The sequence below is a fragment of the Bacillus rossius genome, chromosome 2 (genome assembly GCF_032445375.1).
Source record: "Bacillus rossius redtenbacheri isolate Brsri chromosome 2, Brsri_v3, whole genome shotgun sequence".
NCBI classification, from domain to species: Eukaryota; Metazoa; Arthropoda; class Insecta; order Phasmatodea; family Bacillidae; genus Bacillus; species Bacillus rossius.
In genome coordinates this window covers 57,770,422-57,796,322 of record NC_086331.1, presented here as the reverse complement: position 1 = coordinate 57,796,322, position 25,901 = coordinate 57,770,422, and the positions used below count along the sequence as shown (strand labels likewise).

Sequence of the window (25,901 nt, the reverse complement as noted above, 5' to 3'; positions counted from 1 at the left end):
GGTAGATTGTGTCGTCCATTATCTAAGACCTGGCAGTACATTACCGGCTTAGTCTCGTCTCGACCTCCATGACGAAATGTGTAAACCTCCAAGGCTTCTCTAGTCAGTATGGATTTATTATCAAGGAACTTAGCATTGCAGATGAAGAAGGAAATGTAATAACATGTAACTTTCAACCTCCATTTGAATGGCGATATCTCACCAGGAAGCATCAAAAAACAAATGTCTGGCTCACTAGAAATTTTCATGGTTTACAGTGGGAACACGGACTCTTTTCTTATGCTTCAATACCCAACATATTGGCAAGTCATCTGACCGGACCTGTATTGGTTGTAGGAATAGAGCAGAAACGGTGGCTAACTAACTATTGTAAGCAACGTGCTAATATTAGATGTACAAGCAGAATATGAGTGTACATCATTGAAAGAATTAAATAAATTGTACACGTGCAATAATACATGTTCAGGTTCGATCACAAGACACAATGCGAGCATGCTTAGGGCTTGGATGGTTGATCACCATGTTGGAATGTTGTATACAAGTGATACATATATTTTTAGATACGACCCTCGACTCGTGCGATGGCAGTCGAGCTGAAACTGTGGTGGTGTAAGGACCTACAGCAGAAGTAGTTAACCAAGATGTCTAACTTTCAACCGAACAGGATATGCTCCAGTGTAACACCTGGGCTATGCAATGTTGATTATAGTGAGTGGATCGACGGTGTTTTAAAACATTTTTCGGAGACTTGTGACGCTGTGTTTCACGAGAAACAGGTTTTAAACCCAGGACCTCAAGATACGCCTCTAGAAGTTATCAACTGTCTGGGCTATGGACATTGTAGTGTGAATATGATGAGAGACGATACAGTTCTCCCTGCAACGCCTGAAGAGGTTTTCGCACATGCATTCAACCAACCAGCTATTCAGTCACCGCCAGCATCTGCATGAGGTCAGACTTCGTCAGTCCAGACATCATCTAGCTGTACCCAGATGAGTCCCACATCGCCAGCACCTACTACATCAGTAGCAGTCCAGCATAAACGCAGTCGTCAGCTTCGCCTTCCTACATCTCGCAAGAGTCGAACCCGAGATCTCAGTCATCTAGGTCCGATCAGTGAAGACACCACTCAAGTATGTTCCACAGAAAACACTAGTGATGAAAGAACTGTTGAGATTGCTCGTGTAGCTGTACGTTCATTACTTCTGGAACTATTGAGCAAAGTATAATATTATTTATATCAATTTTCTCTTCATTATGTATTTCAGAGTATATTATACCCTATGTAACTTGTAGTTATGCTTTATATTTAGGTATTGGGTCTCCGGTTTATGTAAATAGGTTATGTTGACTTTGTCACTATGATGTGCAGTGTGTGAATATTATGTACTTTTATTTCTCATTATTTAATTCTTTTAAATCAGTGATTTTTCTTATCCCTTGCTGTTTGTAATAAGATTTAAATAAATATGTGTTTAACATTTACGTTGTTTGCTTTCATTTCAAAAAACCATTTAATGGTCCCTCTTATTAAAAAAATTTTTAATTCAGAGTATTTTTAAAAAGTTGTAACTATAAGTTATTAACCTCCTCAGCTAGAGTGATTGCTTTAATACATAAATTCTAACACTACCTTCGAGATGTCTTCCGCCACTACGAGAAGAAGAGAGAGACTCTACACAACACCAATATTTTATTAATACTCTATCATCATTTATTAAATTATAGACAAAATACAGTATCTTACCGGACTTTTTTTATTGTAATTAATGTTGGGAAATTTGTTTCAGCGATGGTTAATTTATTTTTGTATGTTGGCATTCTTGATGGTTATCAAATGTTTGCATGTGGGTGTAATATATATGTCATTTTGGAGTAGGTACGGTCAGTTTGTTTGTAGAGGTCAAAGAGGTAGGATGTGTACGAGTATATTAATTAGGACTCGTCAGATACCCAGATGGCAGTGATGGCAACATAGAACTTGGTGAATACAGGCTACCGACTTGTCTGCACTGGTTACACATTGCATATTACTTGTAGGTTTTTTAAATTCAAACTTGGCGCCATCCGGCAACAATGCCTTGAATTAAAGACGGCTGACAGTGGCGCTATCTGGTAGCGACTTTATGAATTAAAGATGTCGGCAACGGAGAACTTGGTGAATTTAGGCTACCGACTTGTCTCGTCTTGTCCCCCGACTTGTCTTGACTGTCTAGACTTGTCTCGACTCGTTCCCGACCTGTCTCGACTGACTACATAACACTTGGCGCCATCCGGCAGTAAATTTAAGAATTAAAGATGGCGACGGTGGCACGCTCCGGCGGTACCTTTAAGAATTAAAGATGGCGACGGTGGCACACTCTGGTAGCAACACTAGGAACTAAAGATGGCGTGGGTGGCATCATCTGGTATCGATTATATGAACTAAAATATGGCGACGGTGGCGCCATCTACCAGCCAACTTGAGAACCAAGATGGCGGCACCTCTGGCAACTAATTTTTGAATTTGGCGCGCGATACTAGCGACATCTACCAGCCAACTTGAGAACCAAGATGGTGGCGTCTCTGGCAACTAATTTTTGAATTTGGCGCGCGATACTAGCGACATCTACCAGCCAACTTGAGAACCAAGATGGCGGCGTCTCTGGCAACTAAGTTTTTGAATTTAGCGCCATCTGGTAGTCTGTGCTGGAATTAAAGATGGCGGCTGTATAATAATTTTAATTTCAAATGTGGCGCCTTAGGTATGCATTAAGGAAGGCAAAAACACCCTCCCCCATTTATCATAAACTTGCCGTCAGTACGTAGCATATATTGATTATTTATTCCACCATATCCCAATTGGTCTCGTGGTCTAGTGGTCAAGGCGTCCGCCTCGTAACCACGACATCCTGGACGTTTTCACGTCCCATGGATCGAATCCCAGCCTCGGCACTGAAAATATTTTAGCTAAAATAAAATAATCCCTGCTGCTATCTGGTGGCGACCAACAGAACTATATGACGTCACAAGATGGCTGCCACCAGCAGACGAAAACAAGATGGTGGCCACCAGCAGACGAAAACAAGATGGCGGCCACCAGCAGACGAAACAAGATGGCGGCTGATGATTACATCGAATTTCAAAGTTCGAAAAAAAAAATTCTAATCCAAGATGGCGGCCGTGACGAAAAGTGCAACGGTGACGTCACGATTCGAAGTTGGTGGAAATTTCTAGAAATACAAAATGGCGGATGTATTAGCATGGATTAGCATGGATTAACATATGGATTAGCATAGATTGGCATATGGATTAGCATAGATTGGCATACAGATTAGCATAGATTGGCATACGAATTGGCATAGATTGGCATACGAATTGGCATAGATTGGCATACGGATTGGCATGGATTGGCATGGATTGGCATGGATTAGCATAGATCGGCATGGATTAGCATAGATTAGCATACGGATTAGCATGGATTAGCATACGGATTAGATGACGTCATCCAAGATGGCCGCCGGATCCTCGATCCTCCGCCTGGCCTTGAACCCCCCATTTCCAACTACTACTATACACATGTAATCTAATAAATCATCATTAAATTTGTTTCCTTTATTGTCATATAATGGATGGAATTAGGTTTTGTCAAACTCTCCAAATCAAACATACTTGGTTACTACCATAATTTAGCATAATAAAAACTTATTTAAATAGAAATACCAATGATGCTTATGCTTAGTACAACACAACTTGAAGACTTACCTTCTCTGCGGTAAAGGACAAAATTTATTTCAATTATTTTGCCCTGCAATTCCAGCCCACCAATTAAATGAAGGCCAGATTGCAGAAATAACTTTGTTAAGCGAAATGGCAATTAATGAAACCGCTGTCTAATTATATGTGTAGGCCTAGTGCGTTCACTTACAATAAATTACATTTATGACAAGCCAGATATAATAGCAGGCTTTATTAAATTTCCGTTAATAGTAATTGGTAGGCCTACAACATACGATGTAAGTACTACAGAGTGCGGAACATAATAAAAATAATTACTTAACCAGTAGAATTGTAAATTATTTCAAATTAAACACTTCAATATTTATATTAAAATAAACACAACATAATTAATTTATGTGTTGTGCACAGTAAATAAACACAAATTACCCTTAACTACATATTATAGGTTATGAAATATATTTACTTAAGTATATTATAAAAGCCCGAAGGTGATAACTCAATAAAATAAATTGGTTTAATCAAATGCTTTTAAAACCAAAATATTTAGGAACCTATAAGCCTATATTTGTGATTTTTAACTAAAGATAACATTAAAGGGACTAACCCATACATTAGCATTCGTGTTCTAGTCAACGACCATATAGCGGCATAGCTACAGTAAGTAGAAAACTTGTTAGATGCTTTAGCAATTTTATTAAATCGCGAATATCCTGTTAATGCATCACATAAATTAAAAATCAGACTGAAAACAGCGCACGGGAATGTTTGAACATAATAAGCATACCGACAAAAAAAAGACATTCCTTAACCTACAGCTTTACACATTTCGAAGACGCATAAAAGATTGTTTCTATACCGGTACTTGCTTAAGTGCTAAAGTAAAAACAAAAAATAGTAAACTAACATGAAATAAATAATGTTCAAAATTACAATTTATTCACCACATATAAAAATCCAAGTACCAAAATACTGCGCCAAAACAAGAAATAATACACAAAGACAAAGATTTCTAAACTTCAGTGCCAACAAGCATGATGGGAAGTTTCAATATAATGTCTCAGATACATTTCAGAATCAACCACAATGTAATATTGCCAAACGAATCTTGCTGAAATGTATCTGAAACTTCATTTATAGACATGAGTACTATGTGTCCAATGAAATGTTTATGAAATGTTCCAGAAACATGACAGATGAAATGTAATCTATTCGAAACATAGTAATGTTACTGCAATATCACAGACATGTTACCTACTGAAACATTGTGTGCTGTATGGGTGCTGTGCTGTTTAATTAATTAACCTTCCTGTGCACATGCGCGAAAGCAAAGACAGAATCTAATGAAGCGAGAAGCCTAGAAAGCAGTCCAGAATTTTCGTTGCAGTGGCCTTCATATTCTAATTTTTTCGAAGTTCGGTCGAGTGATAAAAATAACCTTATTGTGAAGTGCTTGTTGTGTGGTGCTGCGAAGAATTTTGTAGTGTGAACTAATTACTCAATGTAATTTAAGACGTATTTAAATTTTATCAGTTTAAATAAACATATATCTTTACTAAACACAATATGTTTTATTAGCTTTCAATTATAACAATATTACGTATCACTTTTTTAGTTTTTCACAAAGTAACTGTTAAGGTAACTTAGTTACATACTTTTCTCAGAACTGTAACTGTAACTGGTATATTTTCAGTAGTGCAACTTGTAGTTGTAACAGGGTTACATTTCCAATGGAGTATTTGTAACTGTTACCGAGTTACTTTTTCAAAGTAACTGTCCGGTCCCTGGCTGAAACACTAAAAACCAGTTTGACTTGTAATTCCATTCCGGTGAGTGAAATAACTGTTAACTTAATGCTACTATATTTATTTAATGATAACCCTGTCATATTGTACACAATACATTCAACTAATCATTATATATATATATATATAAACTGTACTTTTGCCACTAATAGTAGACTGTTTCAGGTCTCTTCTCGTAGCTTACCACACAGTCTGGTCTCAAACTTTTAATTTTTTTATTTAAGATATAAATAAATAATGATCACAACGCTGGATGAAATTTTAAAACTTGTAATGCCATTTGCGCATATATTAATTTTATAAACATGTATAAATTTAACTGTACATAATTTATCACTCTTCTGAATTCCAGTCCTACCAGTAACTTCACATAAAACAACTGGGTTTAACACAATTTCACAAACTGAATTTAAGTTACTGGAAAAGAAACAAGGTAAATTAACTCTCTATTAACAAGCCATCTTTCACACACATTTTTGTTTCTTTATATTTGTTACCATAAACTGAACATTAGTTTAAAACATTTGTAAAAAGATTTTGTCTGGCAAATGGTAACTTAAAATAAAAAATAGTACAGACTATTTCAGTTGCCTCATATTGATAAAGTACCACGCATATGTTTATATTTTTTCTTACAGCTGGTGTATTTACAATTGTTCCTGAATAAACATTCAAGTTACCTCGTATGTACCAGTAACCCCAAATTACAGTATACAGTTTTGATGTATACACTTCACAAAACTGTTTAGTGATGTATTACGAAATACAAAGGAAAATTCACTGTACCTGGTAATATTTTTATCACCTGGTCTGCCATCCAAGACAAAATTTCTTTGCATAGAATCTATAAAGTATAATATACCAGATACAATTGATACTCTATATTACAAAACAATCTTAAGATACACATTTAACACATTTTCAACAGTTATACTTTTCAATGTCAAAGTTTAGATAAATTGTATTTTATTTTGCCCATCAAGATACAGTCCCAGGTAGCAGTAATCTGCCCATGACTGTGGCCAACCCTACTGCAGTAATTCCCTCCTAAATGAAACAAAAGAAAAACAATTTCAACTTATTTACGGAAAAATTAAGAAACATCATTTGTGAGTCAGCAAACGCATTTTCTTAGCATGTTGCTTGATTTTCTGTGATGCTGTGAAATTTCTAACCTGCCGTTTACACCACCATCGTACAGAGATCTCAGCAGCTGCTTTTACAATCCCGTTCTGCAGAAACTAAATATGTTGTTTACAGTCAACATCTTCCAACCATGACATTGTGACCCCACCCAGAATATGTCGACATAATGTTTGTAGAATATTTTCAATATGACTATTGGAGGCCATGAATTCATCAAAGAGGACAGCAAATTTTGCAACAAAAGTAACCAAATGTTGTGAAGGATATGTCAGACGATGAGATAAATCTGAAAACTCCTTAAATGTTATAGCAGTATTGCAAAAATCAGTGTTACTACCTGCTAACAGTTTCTTACAAACATCACAGGACAATTTACCCAACATTCTGTGAGCGATGAAGCCTGCAACATATGCTGCTGAAAGGATAGCTGCATCTCCAGATTCAACAGCACTTTCAATTCCCAGAACAGCCTCATTACAAAAATCTGGTGGTAGATTTGGTTCACTGGAGGTTTCCCGATCAGTTTCTTGTGAGTCATTCAAAAGGAAAGCTCGCAAATCACTCAAAATAGTTGCATCATCTGCCTGGCAGTTACCTGAAAATCCTTTGAATGCCAAACCATTTACAATAGCAGTCTTAAAAGCTCCAGCAAACTGAGAGAATGTAGGGTTATTATTTGCACCACAATACGAACGAATAAGCCCAAACAGATTTTTGAGCGGATCCTGGTTCAAAGCTCGCTGCTGCAAATATTTAAATCCTGCCTTTGAGACCACATTCCAGATATGTAATACTGCATTTATGGAAGTGATCCAACCCCATTGAGATGGTGGGCGCGTCACAGTGCAACGCACCTTACGTGGTTTCAGAGGAGGTGAGGTATCCTTTCTTTTACGCTTCAACCGCTTATCGGCAGCAGGATCTGCCCAGAACTGCCAGTTGTTGACAGTGCTCTTTGCTTTTTCCTGCCAGTATTCAATATGTGGGCTTGAAGCAGACAGGCGACATCTCAATGGTTTACCTGCATCTGGATATTTGTCAGTTCCGTTGAAGCTGTCGAACAGCTCATCCATATCTGCTAAAAATTATGCAGTTATAGTTGCTTCTGAGGGAAGGATAGCTGGAACAAAAAAAATTGAAGCTTGATATACATTGCAAAGTACAATACTGTTATTGACAGTGTTACACTGGTATTCCTACAAAAAAAATCTAAAATTAATGCAAACAATTCTTAAGTCTGTATAAGCAGAAATACAAAACTATTAACTATCTGTATAACAGGAGCAGATTCAGAACCAACAGTTGGAGTGGCCATGAATGGCAAAGGACATCATTGTGAGATTGTAAGTATTTTTAATTACCAGTAGACTATGTATGATTAATCAATTGGTATTTTTGTAATATTACATAAAGGAGCCATAAAAAATATAAACAAACAGCATAACTGTCCTGTAGTTTGTTAGGGTGGTGTATAGGATTGCAGTTTCTTGCCTCTGGATTGCAGCCCAATTGCTAATTGTCATATATGGAACCAAATCTTAACATAAACAAGTGGGACCTCTTTGAAAATGAGTACTCTTTTGAAAGACTAATTTTTTTCATTTTCCTATCTTCTGTCAAATGGACAATTTATGTCATGGCCCTGGTCAAGTTCTTATCCTAATTTGTATTTTTGTAAAAATTAAAAAAAAAAAATTGAAGTAATTGTAGTAACTGCCCGAGAATGCAAAATGGGTACCTAAAAATGTTAAGTTTATTGTGAACAACCTGTAACGATTATGGGGGCAGATATTGTACAATTTCTAAGTTTACTTAATTTCATCTAATACTTATCAGACAGTTACTAATACACTGCAACTTAAAATACATAACAATTTTTGCTTTCACTAAAGATCATCAAATGGCAACATTTGTAACAGCATACTGTACCTTTTCACGACCGGAATAAAAAAAGAAATGATGCCCAAATTGACAAATACAAGAAGACTAACGACAAATTTAAAATCCGCAATAAATAAATTCAATGTATAGTAGGTCTAAGAATTGTGTGCAAGTATGGGGGAGCTCTTTCATGTAGTAGGCCTACAATGTTTAAATAAAGCATACATAACCAAAATCCCCAATATGTACACCAAAGCTATAAGTAAATTTTAAAAAACATAAATTTAAGTTTAAATTTGTCTACTATAAATTCTTTATATTTACCTTGACTGACATAGCTGTGAAGAGTTGCTGCAACAGAATGACTCATTATCTGAGCTGCAGTGGACACTCTCATTCGTTCGTTGGAACTTGGAGCTAGATGAGCGTCTGTGATTTTAGGGGCCAGTCTGAAAATCGATATCTTGTCTTCTTCGTGCATCTTCTCAATATGCTCCCATTTTGCAGCTCCCACAATTGGCAAACCACCTCTAACTTTAATCCCTCTGACAATATGTGAAAGGAACATGTTTCTGAAACACTTCAATAGGTGAGGTGGATCAAAAACTACAGCAATTTCATGTCCCTGAAACTGAAATAATGGCTCTGGAAATTGGGCTCCAAGCTCCTTCAGCGCAGAGACATTGTTTGTGCCCATGTCACAAACAGTGCCAATTACCTCTAAACCAATTGCAAAACATGAAGCAAGCACTTCTTGAATAGAAACTTTCAGCTCTTTTCCCTTCATTCCACCACGAGTGAAGTAACATGCAATAGGCTGCTTCCATTTTCTTCTCAAACCTCGCAACATGAACACCACTACATAGTTTGCCATCTCACCACTTCTAGAGGTACCATTGTCAACAAGACCAAGAATTTTGTCTTCTCTTGGACAATACTGAACATGTTCTTTCAAAGACATTTCGTCAAACATAAGAACACAGTGACGATCAGCAAAAGACATAGGAGACAGAATTTCTTTCACAAAGTTCATGAATTTACCATCAACTCCACACCTGAATGGAACAGCATTCAACAGAGTCAGCAATGATTTCTTAGATGGCAAAACCAACATGCGCCTCAGTAGTGAATAACAAGAAGGACTTCGCTTATAAATTGTAAGAGCCATTATCTTCTCATCTGTTGTCCGCCTTCTTCCCTTCGGTTTTCTATTTGTACAGCGCAACTGAGACACAAGGAGGTGGTATGCAGCAGGTGACAGGTTCTTCAGTTCTTTGAATTTTAAGTCCTTTGCTACATCTATGGTCTCACGAAAAGTCATATTTTGTTTTCTCAGATTTTTACACGTCCTTTTAAGAGCTTTGACTCTGCCTTGAACATGCCTCAAAAGTTTTTTCTTCCTCGGCGTCAATAAAGACACTCTTGACACACCAAGGCTTTTCAGGAGTGACGTACTCTTTTTAACTCCATGAGACAGTAATTGCTGAGCTGACTGAACGCTGGTATCATTTAAACTTGTGGCGAGGTTTTCAGAATATTCTGCATTACCAGTATCTGCAGAAGGTGAGGTGGGGTTAGTCATTTACAGTCTACATCGAGCTCTTGGTGCACACCTGGGAGTAGATGAGGAGACTGGTATGAATGTACTAGAGTTCACAAATGAATGGGCAACAGCAGACTCACTATTAAGTCCCTCCGCAACTTGCCGTCGCAAATACACACGATGGACAGGTTGAAGATGTGGCGAGGATGGAGACAATGTTTTCAATTGGTTGACAGCTGATGGCTGCACCAACTTTTCTTGTTTCTTCTGGAGAGGAGACACCACTTCGTTGGAATCAAAAACTGATGGCACTACATTATGATTCAGTTTTGTCTTCTCCAGCTGAGAAAAATCTGAAGTAACAAAGTGATTTGCACAAACAAACTTTGTGTAATATTTCAGAGCTTCGTCGACATCAGTGACAGGCGGAACTCCTGGAGCAAATTCAGAAATAGCTGAAAGCCATGTAAGTATTCTGAAACAAACAAAACAGTTGCGTTAGACACGAAACCTTCGACATAAACTTTGAACCTTATCAGTCAAAATAAAGACATGATATAATTACAGTACACTACTTGACTCTCAGAATAACTTATTCTGTGCAAAAGAGAAAGTAAACTGTGAGATACAGTAAAGTTAATTAAGGTTGGCAATGGTTATTGTTCTACAACTAGTAAATCATTCTGCACAAGTACCTGGAATTTATCAACTACATACACTGAAAATAGTGGGTGTTAAATAATTTGCTTTTTATGCTTGCCATTTCTTTTCAAAAACTAACTTAAAATGTTTAAATGCACTTTTTAGCTAAAATAATTGGCTGTTTTGGGGTCTGTCTACCTAAGATGTACTGCCATTGTTGACAGTATTTAAAACATAAAACACAATTTCTTTACACAGCATTAATGATAAGGAGAGTTGAACTAAAACTCTTTAACATTTATACAGCCCTATAATATCATCTTGTACGAGTGATTGGTAAAAGTTCCGTATCACGTATTCACGTTAACCCTTGATCCTGATGGCTTGATCCTGTGGTAGATGATGCTTGCTGTTTTAATTTTGGTCATCAAAAGATCCTGGATGTTAAAAAAACTTGTGATAAAAATTAATTTTGATCACAAGTTGAATAAAATAATAAAATTATTCAACATCTGAGATACCTTGTTTGTATTGTGATATTTTTGTTATGTTTAGGATGCGTCAACGTACTAAATTAAAACAGCAAGCATCATGTACCACAGGATCAATTGTACAGGATCATGCCATCAGGATCAAGTGAATGACTGGATACGTGATACGGAACTTTACCGAGTGATATGATCAGGCCTTATTCTTTTGGACAAAACCATAAAATATCTGATGTGACACCACTTAGGCCTAGACTACATTGGACATAAACACATACATATTTATTGATGTAAGTGTTAATTATAAAATATAGGAATTTTTTGCTTAGAGTTGTGAGGTAATATGACTATATTTGGTGACACTCATAAAAATAACATTATTTGGTGCACTTAAAAATCACTACCAGCTTTTACATATTAAATTGGTTTCATCTCTGCTGTGGCAATTATGACAGAATCATGACAGATCTGTTCTGTAAAACCAATTCCAACGCAACCTATTTATTTTATGTGAATTTTGTCTTTCATGTGAGAACGTAGCATTGCTTTCACCATTTCTAATAGGCCAAACCTTCTACACAGTATTTAAATGTTTGGGTCAATTCTAATATTCGATCCAGCTTTCTGATTGGTTGAGAATCACGGAGGGGAGATGTGGTGACGTCATATAGTAGCGATAAGACATAAGAATATTGTAATGTAAGTGTGGGAGTTGATAGAACTGGAGGTTATTGTTTGATGTGAGCATGTTTTGTTGGTAGTGTTGGTAGATGAATGTTAGGCTGTTAAAGCGGGAATGGTGTATTGAACGCTTGGTTAATGTAAAGAGAGTTTTGAGGATCAATTATGTACAGTAAATGGATATGGGAGTATGAAATATAAGGTTATGGATTGATAATAACTAGATGAGGATGTAGGAATAAATGAGGACTGTGTGAGCAGTCCATTAATTTTATTATATGCTACCCACCGCTAGGTTAGAAGTAAATTTTGCAGCATTTACTATTAGTTGTAGAAATGAATATAATTAGAAATAGAGCACGAAGGTAATTTATCAATAGGTACTACTATAAGGTGTAATGAGCATAGACGTAGTGTTATTGGTAATGAACACATGGTATATCAAAGTATAAAGTATATAATACATTTGCATTGTAGTATTAGATACCTGCAAAATGTGGGAACAATTTACCTTATATGGCACAGTAATTTTCTTATAAACACTTCATTCACTGCTGAAAATTACTTTACAGCATTAGGCATTTATTTTAGTTCAGCCAACATATCCCATCTCAGTTAAAACAACTTAATCACTCACAAATCAATCCAGCAAACTGAAATCGATCTCATCCAGATTCCATTTTGCACGTAAAAAGGAAATGTACTCAGTTGCGATGTAAAATTAAATTAGTTTTCAAAAATTTACTTTCCAAATTTTAACCAAATAGGCCTAGAACTTTTCTTAATGCTATCACCCGCATAATTTTAAGTGCTTATCTATATGCATTTGTAGTTAGAATGTATTGCATATAAGTTAACTCTTTGAGGTTAATACCATGTAAACGTATCTGTCCATTGTATTCCCGCCTTTACATAAATCTCGGCATGATACCCTCACGAGCATTATAGATTTTAGATTAACCTTTCACTACAAATAGCTTATACACCTATGCCATGTCTTAATTTTTAATATACAGGAACATACTATTATATTTCGCAAAATCACTTACCTTTCAGCACGTTCTGGAAATCGGAACACAATAGCATCAGGGTTCACACAAACGTTATTCGCACACTGGGGCACAAAACAACGGTGCTTATTTTTTGCCATGATAATGGCAGTTTTTATGTACAGAAATCGCTATCACCGAAAGATAATCTTCAAGAACTCAGAACAAAGCTCCGTTGACTATCAAAACGCTACACCGCCATTCCTCTTCATCTAACCACGCTTCCACCTGAAGTCAGTTTATGTTTTTAAAAATAATTTTGTTTTAATAAAAGGTTTTTAGCACTTTCATGTTAGTAGTAAACATTTTGGTATGCAATTATAATATTCAAAAATTAAAATAAATACAATTTATTTAAAAATAGTTATGAGCTTTCATTAAGTGGTAGTTTGCTGCTGCCATCTTACGGACCGCAACTCAACCCGATGAAGGAACCACTCCGGCTATCAAAGATAAACCACCCTGGATTAGAATCTCCTTCGTTAAAAACAGTCACTTCCATGAAAAAAGAGTCATTTAAAACTGTTTTCACACTGCAAACACTACACTTCAGCCAATGTTTTGGACATATAACCTATATGGTGCAACAATGAACCGAAGGAAATAAACAGCTTCACACACTTAGCATGTAATCATGCAGACATGGCCAACCCCTGTTTGTTTGTTTTTTGGGGTGGTGGGGGGCGGGGGCGGGGGGGGGGGGGGGGGGCAATATGACCAAGCTTACTATTATTTGCGTTTTTTTTTTTTTTTTTTTAAAGTCATAATTTAAGGATAATTTTCAAGGGGTTTTAAACAAAATGTTGGGACAATCTAGTTTTTCTTATTAATATTTTATGTTTCAAGTTTATTTTTATAACTTAACGTAACTAATGCTTTATTATATGATAGCAGGTTGTTTTATAACACGCGCGTATTTAACATTTAATTGTATTCGCGTTCATTTACTTTCTTCACGTCCCTTACTTTTTGACTTACTAAATGTGTTAACTTTTTTGGTTGAAGATTTTTTTGCTCTGGTCCGAAAAACCCAACAAAAGTAAATTTTGTACAATGGAAAATAATTTTGTTCTATTATTTTTATGCTATAAATATGGCGTAATAAAGTAAATACGTAAAAAAAAGAAATTTTCCTTTTTATGTGAAGTTTACAAAACGAAGTCCATATTTCTTGGTACACTAGCAAAACTTATCAAGAACTTCTTCATCGCTTATTTTAGTGTATCTATGGATTGAAAGCAATGCTAGTCCATTAAGCCTACTTTCCGGTGTGGTATTTCTTAAGTAAGTCTTTAGTCTTCTTAAGCTTGAGAAGCTTCTTTCCACCGTTAAAACAGAAACAGGCAGAACTGCTATTAGTTTCAAGAAAATATAAATGTTAGGGAAGAATGTCTTGTCACACTTTTCTAGAGAACTAATGGCTGTTTTGGGATCATTTTCAGATTTTTCCTGACTCCACTTTTCTTTCCACAACATAAACTCACTTTGCACGACCTTTTTATGAGACAAATCTTCTTCGTAGGAATTAAAAGCAGCTTCCAATGAACATATATATCTTTTGGTACAAAATTCTGTAAGAATGTGTTGTAAGGATGCAACTGTTCCGTGTGAGATTCAAAGCGTTCCTTCAGTAAATTACAAAAATCATCAAGCTAAGGTACATAAACAGCTCGTCGATAGTATTCTTCTTCTGTGCTGTATGGGACGTTGTTACGGGCTGTTTTAAATTGACAAATTCTTGGAATCTCTTTTTTAATGTCGAGTTTTGCGGTTATTTAATGTAGAGTTTTGCAGCGCATTCCTTTACTTGAGCATAAAGGGTTTTAAAGTTGTCATTAGCATTTATTCTTTGTTTCGATAGCAGATAAAAGACACTTGTAACATTTGCCATGGCATGAGAAAGATCTATTTTTTAAGCTTCTCAGATAAGTTATTAGTAGTTGACAGCATCCGGCTCAAAATAAAAAGAAGAAATTGACAACAATTTGAAATTGACTGATAGAACTACTTAAAGCATGTGCCTTAGGTGCTGAGTCACTTGGTTCTTCTTCTATTTTAAAGAGAGAGAGAGAGAAGTATTGGTTCTAAAATATGTTTAAATAAAAACAAACTGTCGTGCATTCCCACCCATCGTGTTTTATATAGTGAAATAAGTTTTTTTTCCTGTTTCGGACAGCAGTCAGATATCATTGATGTCAGTATTATAGTTCTTTTGGCTGACATACGGAAGAATCCGCAGAGTTATTTTATAACGCCTATACAATTTCTTTAGTGGTAATTTTTCTTTTATAGAAGCTTGTACTCCTCTGAATTGCCCTCTCATCGTGGCAGCACTACCGCATCCTTGACCTCTCATTTTCTTTAAGTCGAGCCCTAAACTTGTCAAGGTCTCTAACACTGCGTTAGCTAAGCCTGCACCACTAACATCATAAACGGGGACAAAGGTTAGGAGAAAATCTTTTCTAATTTGGTATGATTGACCTTTAACATACCGTACACAAAGAGAAAACTGTTCTATTTGGCTAATGTTAGCGGTTTAATGTGCTAAAACGGAATAAAAAATATACTTCTTGATATTTGTCACAATTTGAGACTGGAAAAAATGAAAAACGTGCTAATGAGCTCGTTTTGAATAAAAGAACTTGTGTACATGCTCTTCCCACCACTGATCATTAATTGGTCCTTAATGTCATCATCTCCACTTTAGCTGTGTATCTCAGCATTGATCAAAAATTTCCGTTATTTTTTCTAGCTCTTTTAAACCTATTCGTCTACCGTCACGATGACCTGTTACTGCTATTGGCTGCCTTCCGGTATTATAGGAATAGGTCTTTTTCTGTTGTTTTTTTTCAGTATTCAATTTTATTTGAGCATTGGCAAGATTGATAACCCTCTCAGTTTTTTGTAACAATGTATTTTGTGTCTTTAGCAATCAAACCTATGTTTTATGATATGTGCAATTATCATGAATACGAAAAATTTCCTTGGCTTTTTTCAAATTACTAAAAGCTTGTGTTACTATTGCCCCTGTTACTTGGTGATCTCCTTTTCCTACACTTTTGGAGTGCGAAAATATTACACAATATTTACAAAAAGATCCGGATTATTCTTCCTAATAAGCCAACAACTCAAATTCTTCAAGCCATTTCATTTGAAAAGGTCTAGTTTGGTTTGAACTAAAACTACTTGAAGAAGAAGGAAATTTTTTATACAGGTTGAGATTTCCAAGTATTTTCTACAAGCGAAAATTATTCTGCACTTGTGAACGAACGAACGGAATTGCTTTGACAACAATTTACAATATCATAGGTATTTTTTCTTGGCTAAATTGCCCCGAAACTGGGCCTGGATCAACGGTAGTGGTATTTTCGAAACCAGAAGAAACATTGTCACTGGCAAAGCCAATTTCAGCACTGTCACTAACAGGCCTATTATTAACACTCAGGTTTTTTTATAAATAAGTTTTGAATAGAAGCTTGTATCTTCTATATGAATGCAGTTGAATTAATAACAAATAAAGATTTCAGATCACAAAATGAAGCTCACTAACTTAATAAACAGAGCTACCGATTAAACAACTTGACAGACAAGCAGAGAAAACCAAATATTTGGATAAAACTTTAACACACGAGCTAACCGCACAAGAATGAACCATAGAAAAGGGAAGGTATCGAAAGTCCAATTTAAACAACCGATGACAAGTTTCAGCACTCCAAGCTTAGGCAGCATGCGCAAGAATGGCACATGTTTACATTGGTTTGTTTATTTTTGCCGCGCCTACACACATACACCAAACATGCACCAACACACTCATGGGCACTCGTTTGGCAAAAATTAACTTGCTTTGGCCGGTGATTTCAGCTGAAAAATTGTTATAAAATAACACGAGAATTATTGATACACAATAAGTTGCATGGTGTTTTCATAAACGTCTAACTGTTCATTGTAATACCTGTCCAACAAAGTTTCACTTTGTCTGAAAAAACTGATGCTCAACCACGAAACCATTATTAGGGTCTAAAAACATTTTATTTAATAATTGTAATAGTTTATTTTTCTTAACAATAATTTTTTGTAGCTATCCATTAACATTATCTTGCATTATTAACTGTTAATATTTTCATGACGGAATTTCTTCCTGTGATATGCATTGTAGTGTAAATTACTCCTTATTACTTAAATTATTCGGGGGGGGGGGAGGATCTTCCCCCTCCAATATATACGCCTTTGTCTTGGGGAAAGACCTTAGAATGTGTCATATTACACCAAATTAAAAATGTTGTTTTAAATCAAATTCAGTCAATAAAAAACTTTATATCTGATACTCAAAGAAAATTACAGTTTAAATAACTAAACGTGCTTTCAACCCCTACATTAGAAGACGTTGAAAATATACTGTTGTTCAATTCTGTAACAACTAAATAACTATAATTCATATTATTACAATACCGTACTTCCAGGCTTTTTCAATTAATTTCTTTATAAATGGTTTCCTTTTGATTTAAAGTTATAGATGATTGCTAAGCCATTTCTACTTGCATTGGAAACGACAGTAGTTTTGAAAGTTATATTAAGGGTGCTTTGAGGGTGAAATGTTAGTAAGTAAAGGAAATGCAATGAAGTCCGCGCGCACCATGGTCGAAGTTTAACTTTTGATGAAGTCTAATGCGCATGCGTGTGCTTTCCTGCTATACTTTCGAGTGGAAGTCATCCAGACAACTGATTGCGTGTGATGGCATTAACCTGCGTGTAACCGCTCTTGTAAACATCCAAGGACGTTCCAAGCGTATAAGTGTGCCAATAAAATCTTTGTGATAGTGAAACTATCCGGGAATACATTTTATGAACTGTAATAGTCATAATAACAAATATCCGCAACTTAAAGCTACATTATAATCATTATATTACAATACATACGACATAATATTGTCCACAATATTTAAATATGTCATTTCAACTCAAGGGTTAAATTCGTGGTATCAAAGTACAATGGTCTAGGTTCAAATCCCGCCACTAAAAAATACATTGTATACTTTATTATACAACCTATTTTATTCTTAGCACACAAAAATTTAAGAAAGTTATACTATTACTAGTTAATACACTAATTGTTATGATAAATTTTAATACATAGATTGTTGGTATTGTTACATTAGTTAGACATTGTAACTAACCTTTGTTTTTTTTTACCCCATCCACCTTTCCCACCGTTTAAAGCGGAATTTTGGTACTTGTTGATAAAAAAAATTGCACTCTTAGCATTTAAAATAAGACAAATATTATTGTCTACATCTGGTTTTGAAAAAATATATATACTCCCATAACTTTTGTACTACCAGTTGAAATTTCTGGAACAAGACATAACATTTTTTATTCAAATTTCTTTAAAATCTACGTAAATCCCGCGCAATTCTCTATCCACATTGTACTGCAAAATATGTTTTTGTGACAAATCTCATGTAATCAAATTTTGATAATTATTATATCAAATAAAGAGTACATAAGTACAATAACCCTTTTTTCCCCTAGCAGTATTCCGTCAGAGAAGCACAAATGCACACCCTGAGGCAGTCATGTTCGAATGTTCACAGTGATGGACAGAGCCAACCGAGCAACCACAGCTCCTGCAACATTCCTGTGACGTCCCTTTGTATCGGAGCAACAGGAACCGCAGCTCCTGCAACGTTCCTGTGACGTCCCTTTGTATCGGAGCAACAGGAACCACAGCTCCTGCAACATTCCCGTGACGTCCCTTTGTATCGGAGCAACAGGAACCGCAGCTCGCCAGTTCCAGTCACGTGCTTTTGCTGACATGGATGCCTCTTTGTTTGTGCAAGTAAGTCGACACCAAACAGCTGCATTGTAACTCGCAATACAGCAGCGCTAGTGAACATGCATTTATTTACAAAACAGCAACGGCACGTAGGAACAGAAATTCTGATTCGTATTATAAATTATATTTAATTGTTATGTATAGGTAGTGTTTGATGCTTATATTATTATGAGATAATTATTTCATTTAAACGCTACAAGTTAGATGATAGTTTTGCAAGGGTATTTTTAACGACCTGAGATTACAGATTAAGCTAACCAACGTGAGTAAAGCTTCGGCCCTTTGTTTTTAAGTGACCCCCCGGCAAAACATTTCGAATGTTGAATTTTTAAGAGAGTGCAAAAATTACTGTCACATCGCAACGTATCATGAATCTGCAATTAACAACCCCGTCTACAGCCTGTGTGTCCGTACAGGAACGGGAAAAAATTGTAGTAACAGTTTTATATCCAAGTTTATTTGATCGCTAGATGCTTTCCCAGAAAATATTGCTTCTATTCGAAACTTCACAGTAGTTAATGCATGCTACGTTTATGGGACGATGCAGGTAATAAAATTAAAATGGATTTTTAATGGTTTATAATTTACGTGGTGCCTTTATTACGTCACGGCCATAGGTTTCCCGTTTCAACTATTCGCCCACTGGTGTAGCTGAGCCTTTGAAGTAATGTAATATGAAGATTTAAGCACGATCTTTGGTAACAAGAAATTTGGAACTTAATCTGGATTTGAACCTAAACTCTAGGTCGCCCCAGCAGAACATTTATATTATTTAACAATGAATTTCTTTGGTGTTTAATCACGCTGCGCAGCACAAATTTATGTTCAGAAGGCATTCTACATTTTTATAATATTTTTGTTTTAATGTTTTTAAAACATCACTTGATTTTACTCAGTTTTAAATTTAGTGTGCAATGCACGAGTCTGTGATGTTTCTTTTTTCCGCTCGAAAAATTTACGCACTATTGTTGGGATTTTTCCTATATTTATGGAATACAGGAAATAGTAATTTAATTATTTGTAATATGAATTTTGTTACTCCGTATTGTAATACTTACACAGTGTAAAAATAATCATTAATTTAATTTACTTGATTTTTATTGTCGCAATAGTGCAAACCCAAGTTTACTTTTATGGGTTTGGCTCTGCACCGTGGAATTGGGCGGAGTTTGATTTAAGACGTTGTAGTAGAGACTCAGTAATTATTTGATTAGTTTTCTCAATTAAACCCATGGCCCAGCAACTTTTGGTAATACGAGAGAGTTTCACTATCCAGAGAAAAATGGATGAACTTAATTCAATTACTAGCAATAAAAAAGTAAGTTATTTTTAGTTGTATTGATTGCTTGTTTTAAATAATCGAACCTATAACCTTGACCTTTTGTAAAATTCTGTGACAATTGTCAGATATATTTTACTAAGTAAGTCTTTAAATAGTAGGGTTTTACGAAGTATATTTAGAATTTTATGTATTTTATTTAATTTATTTTTCAGTTTTTTAACTATGGACTATGCATAGAATTTGTTTTTAATAAAATTTAAAAAAAGAAAACCATGCAACAAACATTTAAAGTTTTTTTTTGTTTTCCAAATAATATTAAAAATTTACTGTCAAGATGGTAAGTGATAAAATTTTTTATGAAAAGTATTAGCGAGGTATTGAGAATTGTATTTTGTAATGTGAAATATAACACTATAGTGGAATAGTAGTAATAAATCTTACAAACGGACAAAAATACTCGGAAGGCAGTATTTTTAGTATACTGTAGTAGTATATGAATGGGCCTCCTGTGCCTGGCGCTGGCGCGTGGATTGTGATTGTCGGTCCGCCATATCTGATTCTGACGTCACGGCGGCCGTCTTGGATGAGCGTAACGGGACAAGTTGTACCGTGACCTTGACCTTGACCCCAGCGGCCATATTAGATCCGCCATCTTGGATCCGCCATCTTGGATGACATCATTTTGTTTTCTCGAACATTCCGGCATTTTGTTTTCCACCATTTTGAATTATGACGTCACCGTTGCAATTTCCGTTACGGTCGCCACCTTGAAAATCTTTATTTATTATCCGATTTTAATAAAAAAATTAAATTTATAAAAAAATTCAATTAATAAAATTTTAATAAAAATATTTAAAAAACATACAATTACGACATGGAGCTCAGAGTCCTCGGTTCTAAACCGGTGAGGGCAAAAAAATAAAAATGGCGGACGATCCTTCCACGTGGTAGGTGCTGGCAGACTGACCCCCACCACTTGTTTCATAGCATATATATCGTCAGGTAACATGACGTAATGTCCGCCATCTTGTAATTTGGACGCCATCTTGGAATTATGTAATTATTTAGCTAGAAATTCGGGAAAAGTTTCAAAATTCATTAAATAAATTTGTAATCTATATACTGATTGATTCGATCGACTAAGGTCCATGGATCGATCCCTGGCCAATACAAAACAACTTTAATTTTAAAAAATACCACAAAAGTGACAGGTTTGAGAAAATAAAAACACCGCAAGTTCTTTTAAAAACTTTTATTACATAAATTCTACACTACAAGTACAAAAAAATAAACAGACAAATTACTAAAGTCTTGGTTAAGATTTATTTCCGCATTTAATCTTGTGCTGTTCAAGACACTGTATAGCCGTGAGTCCTGATTTCCGCGGTCGATTAGCGAAATACTTAAAGCACATCTTACACACATAAATCTTATGTTGAAGTTTTGTAACCTGGGGTCTCACAAGTCGGGAGAAGTTTTTGATGTAGCGGTAGTGTGCAGCACCGCTTTCATTGTCACAAGCAACAAATCGAAATGATTTTTTCTTTCTTGTTTGTTTACCCGAATCGGACACACCTTATTATCCGCATTAAGCGCATACACATTAACTGAAACTTTAGGGTTATTCTTCTCAAAAATTTTTATCTGATGTAATGGAGGCGGAGAGTACAGTCCATCAAAGTTGTAATTATTCTCCAAAACATAATACCTCTTATCAACACGGTTTTGATGACTTCCCTCGACAAATCTTGCCAAAATACTCCATTTAAAACAAAACTGATCCTTCAAGTTTTGGCAATTGACTACTGCACTTTTGTTGACTATTGCCTCAGGTAAAGCAATAAATGAGGATGGCTGATGGTATGGAAGCATACTAGCACTTGATTATTTTCCTATGCACATAATCTTGTGACTATCCAGACTGTTACAATGCGAAAAAACCTTATCGCATTTGTCGCACTTATATGTCTCTCGATAGATTGTCAGAGACCTACTGCAGGTTATTGATGCACCACAATATTTGCATTGATGCGATGTATGCTCTTCATTAATTGATGTCTGGAATGCAGATGATGATGATGGAACAGCACGTATCGATGTCTCCTCCGCAGTCGGTATCGGGATCTCCGCAGCTGTCGACACCGCAGCCATTGAGCTCTCCGCTGTCGTGGTCTCCTCTACAGCCAGTATCGGAATCTCCGACTCCATCATCGTTGCTGACATCGAGGTCCCCGCCGCTGACGGTAAACAGTCTATCCCGGTCGACATTGGAGCAGTAACTAAATCTCGTGAAACTTACTGAAGAGCTGGTCCGTACTGTACCGCGGCCAGAGGTGGACTGAGGGTCCTGTCGTCTGAACATCGCTTATATACCCGAGGTCTACTGGAATACTACATGAGTCAAAATATTGTCTGTATTTAAAATTAATTTTTATTAGGTACCTAAAAATTATAGAAATAAAAACACACAAGTTCAGGTTTTACACATTTATTTATAAAAACTACACAAATGCATGTTAGGTTAAGGAATTAAGAATTTTCACAAGCAAAGTCTTTAATGCCGCACGCACTGCCTCGTCGACTCCGGTTCCAACCGGTTCGCAGGTCACGGGATCAGGAACACAGGTTTCCAGCTGGTCATCTTCTGCGATGTCGTCATCTAGAGGGAGACATGGTCGATGGCGTCTGTGACCACGTCTGCGCCTTGGCTTAACTGCAGTGCTAGTTGGTACAGATTCACTGCCTGAACTTCGACGACGAGACGAACGTCGTTTGGACGTCTGCGTAGAAGCATCACAGGTCGCAACAGGTTGCAACATGCTCATGTTTGGTGTTGCACGTGCAGACGAGGCGACTACCTCAGCGATGCTAAGAGGAAGGATTGTGTGCGGTCTCATGTGATAGACGGCACAGTTTCCAGGTTCGCAACAATCTAATAGCTGCTGAGTCAGTTCGTAGGACACAGGAAAGTGCGCAAACCGCCAATGCTGAGCGCCTCCATCACAGGTTTCTGTATATGTACGTAGATACCCGGCATCCCAGTAGCTGTACTCGACACTGCTGAAGCTAGGTCGTACGCTCACATACACGTTAGCAGGATGTCAGCGTGCCTCTTATACGTAGAAATGACTGCGAAGGTAAAGTACAAATATCTTGGTGCTGTACAGCAACGCGTACTTCTGATGGTAGTGCGTACGGTCCGAGCAGGAAAGGCTGGTACTCGTGCAATTCCATTTTCGTTATGCGGTCATCAAAAATGACCGTATCTTCCACGTTGAGGATTTCGTCTTACATATTTATTCGGCACTTGTCCAATACTAAGAAGATACTTTATTCTGTCAGATGTTAATGCACCGATGTCTGTTAGAGAACTGTTATTATTCACGGTAATTCGATTTCTTTTATAACTGTTCTGTGTTACGAACTTTATGCCCATCGCATCAAGTGCAGACGTAATGTAATTTCTTCATCTTGAAAATTCACCAATCGTCCTCGCTGGTCAACTATTCTGACGACGACTTCGTGTGCGCACTTTACGATGACTGGAACGTAAATGATACTTTGCGGTACTTCGACCAGTTTATATCCTGGCGGGACCATCGACAAAAACTCGTGCAGCATGTTGCTTAGTCTTCCGTTGAGATACATTCCACTTGCCAAATTACACTTTATTCTTATGACATTCACAGGCAAAATGTTTACTGCGCGTGTAGATTCGTACGTTCATCCTGCATCATACACCTTTGTATCGAATCCTAGCATCGAACCTATGGTCCTAGGTTTTGTAAAGTCAACAATTTCACTGCATGTTAGAATGCTTTTTTGAGTGTTTGGATTTCCACGCAGTTGAATGTCTACATCCTGTGGTAACATATCCCTGATGTAATTTGCAATGTCGTCAATTTCGTAAGATCCAACAGGTAACTGTATTTCATGAGCGGTCCCATCGCTTTTCAGGAAGCAGATCTTGCAATTTTCTTCGTCGATATTCGGTATGGCATTATACGTTTGAAAATCTACGAGTCTGATACACCATTCTCCGTCTAAATCCAGAGGCGGGAAATGAACCGCCCGAAGCTCAGATGCCTGACCTGTCAAGGTAAGTGTTATCGACATGTCTAATAATATATCATCACTGCACAACCTTTAAGTAGCAATTGTTTTTGTCAGCTAAATTTTTTTAGTTAAAAAGCGAAGACACAAGTGTCCGCAGTTTGTTTGATTAGGCTTCTGTTCCGTTTCGTAATTGTAGAACAATGTAGTGGTCCGGCCTAGGTACCACCTAAGTTCAGGTGGAGGTCTCAAATTTCCAAAACTATCGTAGTACTCGGCCATTTTTCCAGCCTTTATATAAGCCACCCAGTGCGTGCCGCGACCTGCCGACGTGTCTAAATTAATGATGGCGCGTTCGTTGGTTTTTGGTTTGCTGGGCAAAGTGTCTCGCAAAAAAACGCCGCGGAAATTTGGTATTTTCAGTTTGCGTGCGTACTTGATTAAATCTACGTTGGTGAGCGGACGTTTCGGCATAGAACTTAGGATTTTCGTTTTTTTCTCATGCTTAGGCCTGATTTGTGAGGACGTAAGTACAGTCCTGCGCCGTTTTTTTTTACCCATGGCAATGGCTTCCATGCTGGAATTGTGTCGTTGTGCTTCTTTTAACTGCTTGCGTTCATTCTTCGAAGTGTTGACTGCCCGCACTATACCGCTCGTTGCACCGATGAGACCGCCGAGAGCACCCAATGCAGGCAAAAGCAAGGGAAGAATACCTCCTATAATCTTCTTTTCGAGAGTCTGTAATTTTTGCTTGGCTTTTTGTACGCCTGCTCCAGTCTTGCGTTTGGTCTTGCGTGAGTTAGTCTTTGACTTGATGGAGCTGGTTCGACGAGCACCCAGTCCTAATTTGGTCTTTGCCTTCATGATTTTAGATACGCCCCAGGCCGCGATTTTCTCTCCTAGACCCGCGTCCGGAGATTCGCTTATTTCTTCGGCTTCCTGTGTCAATATCTCGTCGGCCCGGTGCCTGGATTCCAGATCCTTGCTGAGCGAGTAGGCAATATCGTGCTGCTTGCACTTTTCGTCGAGATAATTAATGCCCACGTCACCGCGAGCTAAACTTTTCGTTAGTTTAGTGCCGGTGCCGCAAAATCTGTATCCGGGAATGTGTAGCTCGAATGGTAGATTGTTTATCAGCGAGTTTACGAGTCCTGCACCGCTGTGTTTTTTGTTCTTACCTCTTCGAGTCATTGCGCGCAACTGACCTAAAATCAAAATACGATTGTTATTATAGGATGTTCGTCAGTACAATGCAAGTCGTCAAGCAAGAAGTGTGTTTGCCCGTGCGCATTACGCAAGACGATGAAACTAGCGGTCGTGAATCACGACATGGATTATTGTTGCCTTCTGCCGTGCGATGCATAATGGCGGGTCCGTCCAACTGCGGCAAAACGTGCGTTCTACTGAGTTTATTAAAGGAGCCAACTGGTCTTCGGTTCGAGAACGTTTACCTCTATTCCAAGTCGTTGCAACAGCCAAAGTACCAGCGACTAGCTACGGTTCTACGCTCGGTGGATTGTCTGGAGTATTTTCCGTTTAGCGATAATGCGGATGTGATGACTACCGACGAAGCAAAGCCTAATTCCTTGTTTGTTTTCGACGATGTAATGTGCGAGAAGCAAGACATTATACAAGAGTACTTTTCCATGGGCAGACACGCCTAGGTAGACTGCGTTTACCTGTGTCAGACGTACAGTAGAATACCCAAACATCTCCTACGAGATAATGCGAATGTTATAGTGCTTTTTCGCTTGGACGAACTTAATTTACGACACGCTTAT

General features: G+C 37.0%; 1 protein-coding gene across 2 annotated transcripts in view; it reads left to right on the top strand.

The window, feature by feature from the left end:
* The window catches only part of LOC134529962 (uncharacterized), a 137,913-nt gene that overhangs the window by 32,609 nt on the left and 79,403 nt on the right, over positions 1–25,901 (top strand). Inside the window, exons 2-3 of one of the 2 annotated variants that reach the window (XM_063364504.1) lie at positions 10,495–10,558; positions 18,544–18,788. In XM_063364504.1, coding sequence (XP_063220574.1) covers positions 18,765–18,788 — 24 coding nt within the window. In that variant the 5' untranslated portion in view covers positions 10,495–10,558; positions 18,544–18,764. The remainder of the gene's footprint in view (positions 1–10,494; positions 10,559–18,543; positions 18,789–25,901) is intronic. The other variant, XM_063364503.1, reaches the window with a different exon arrangement.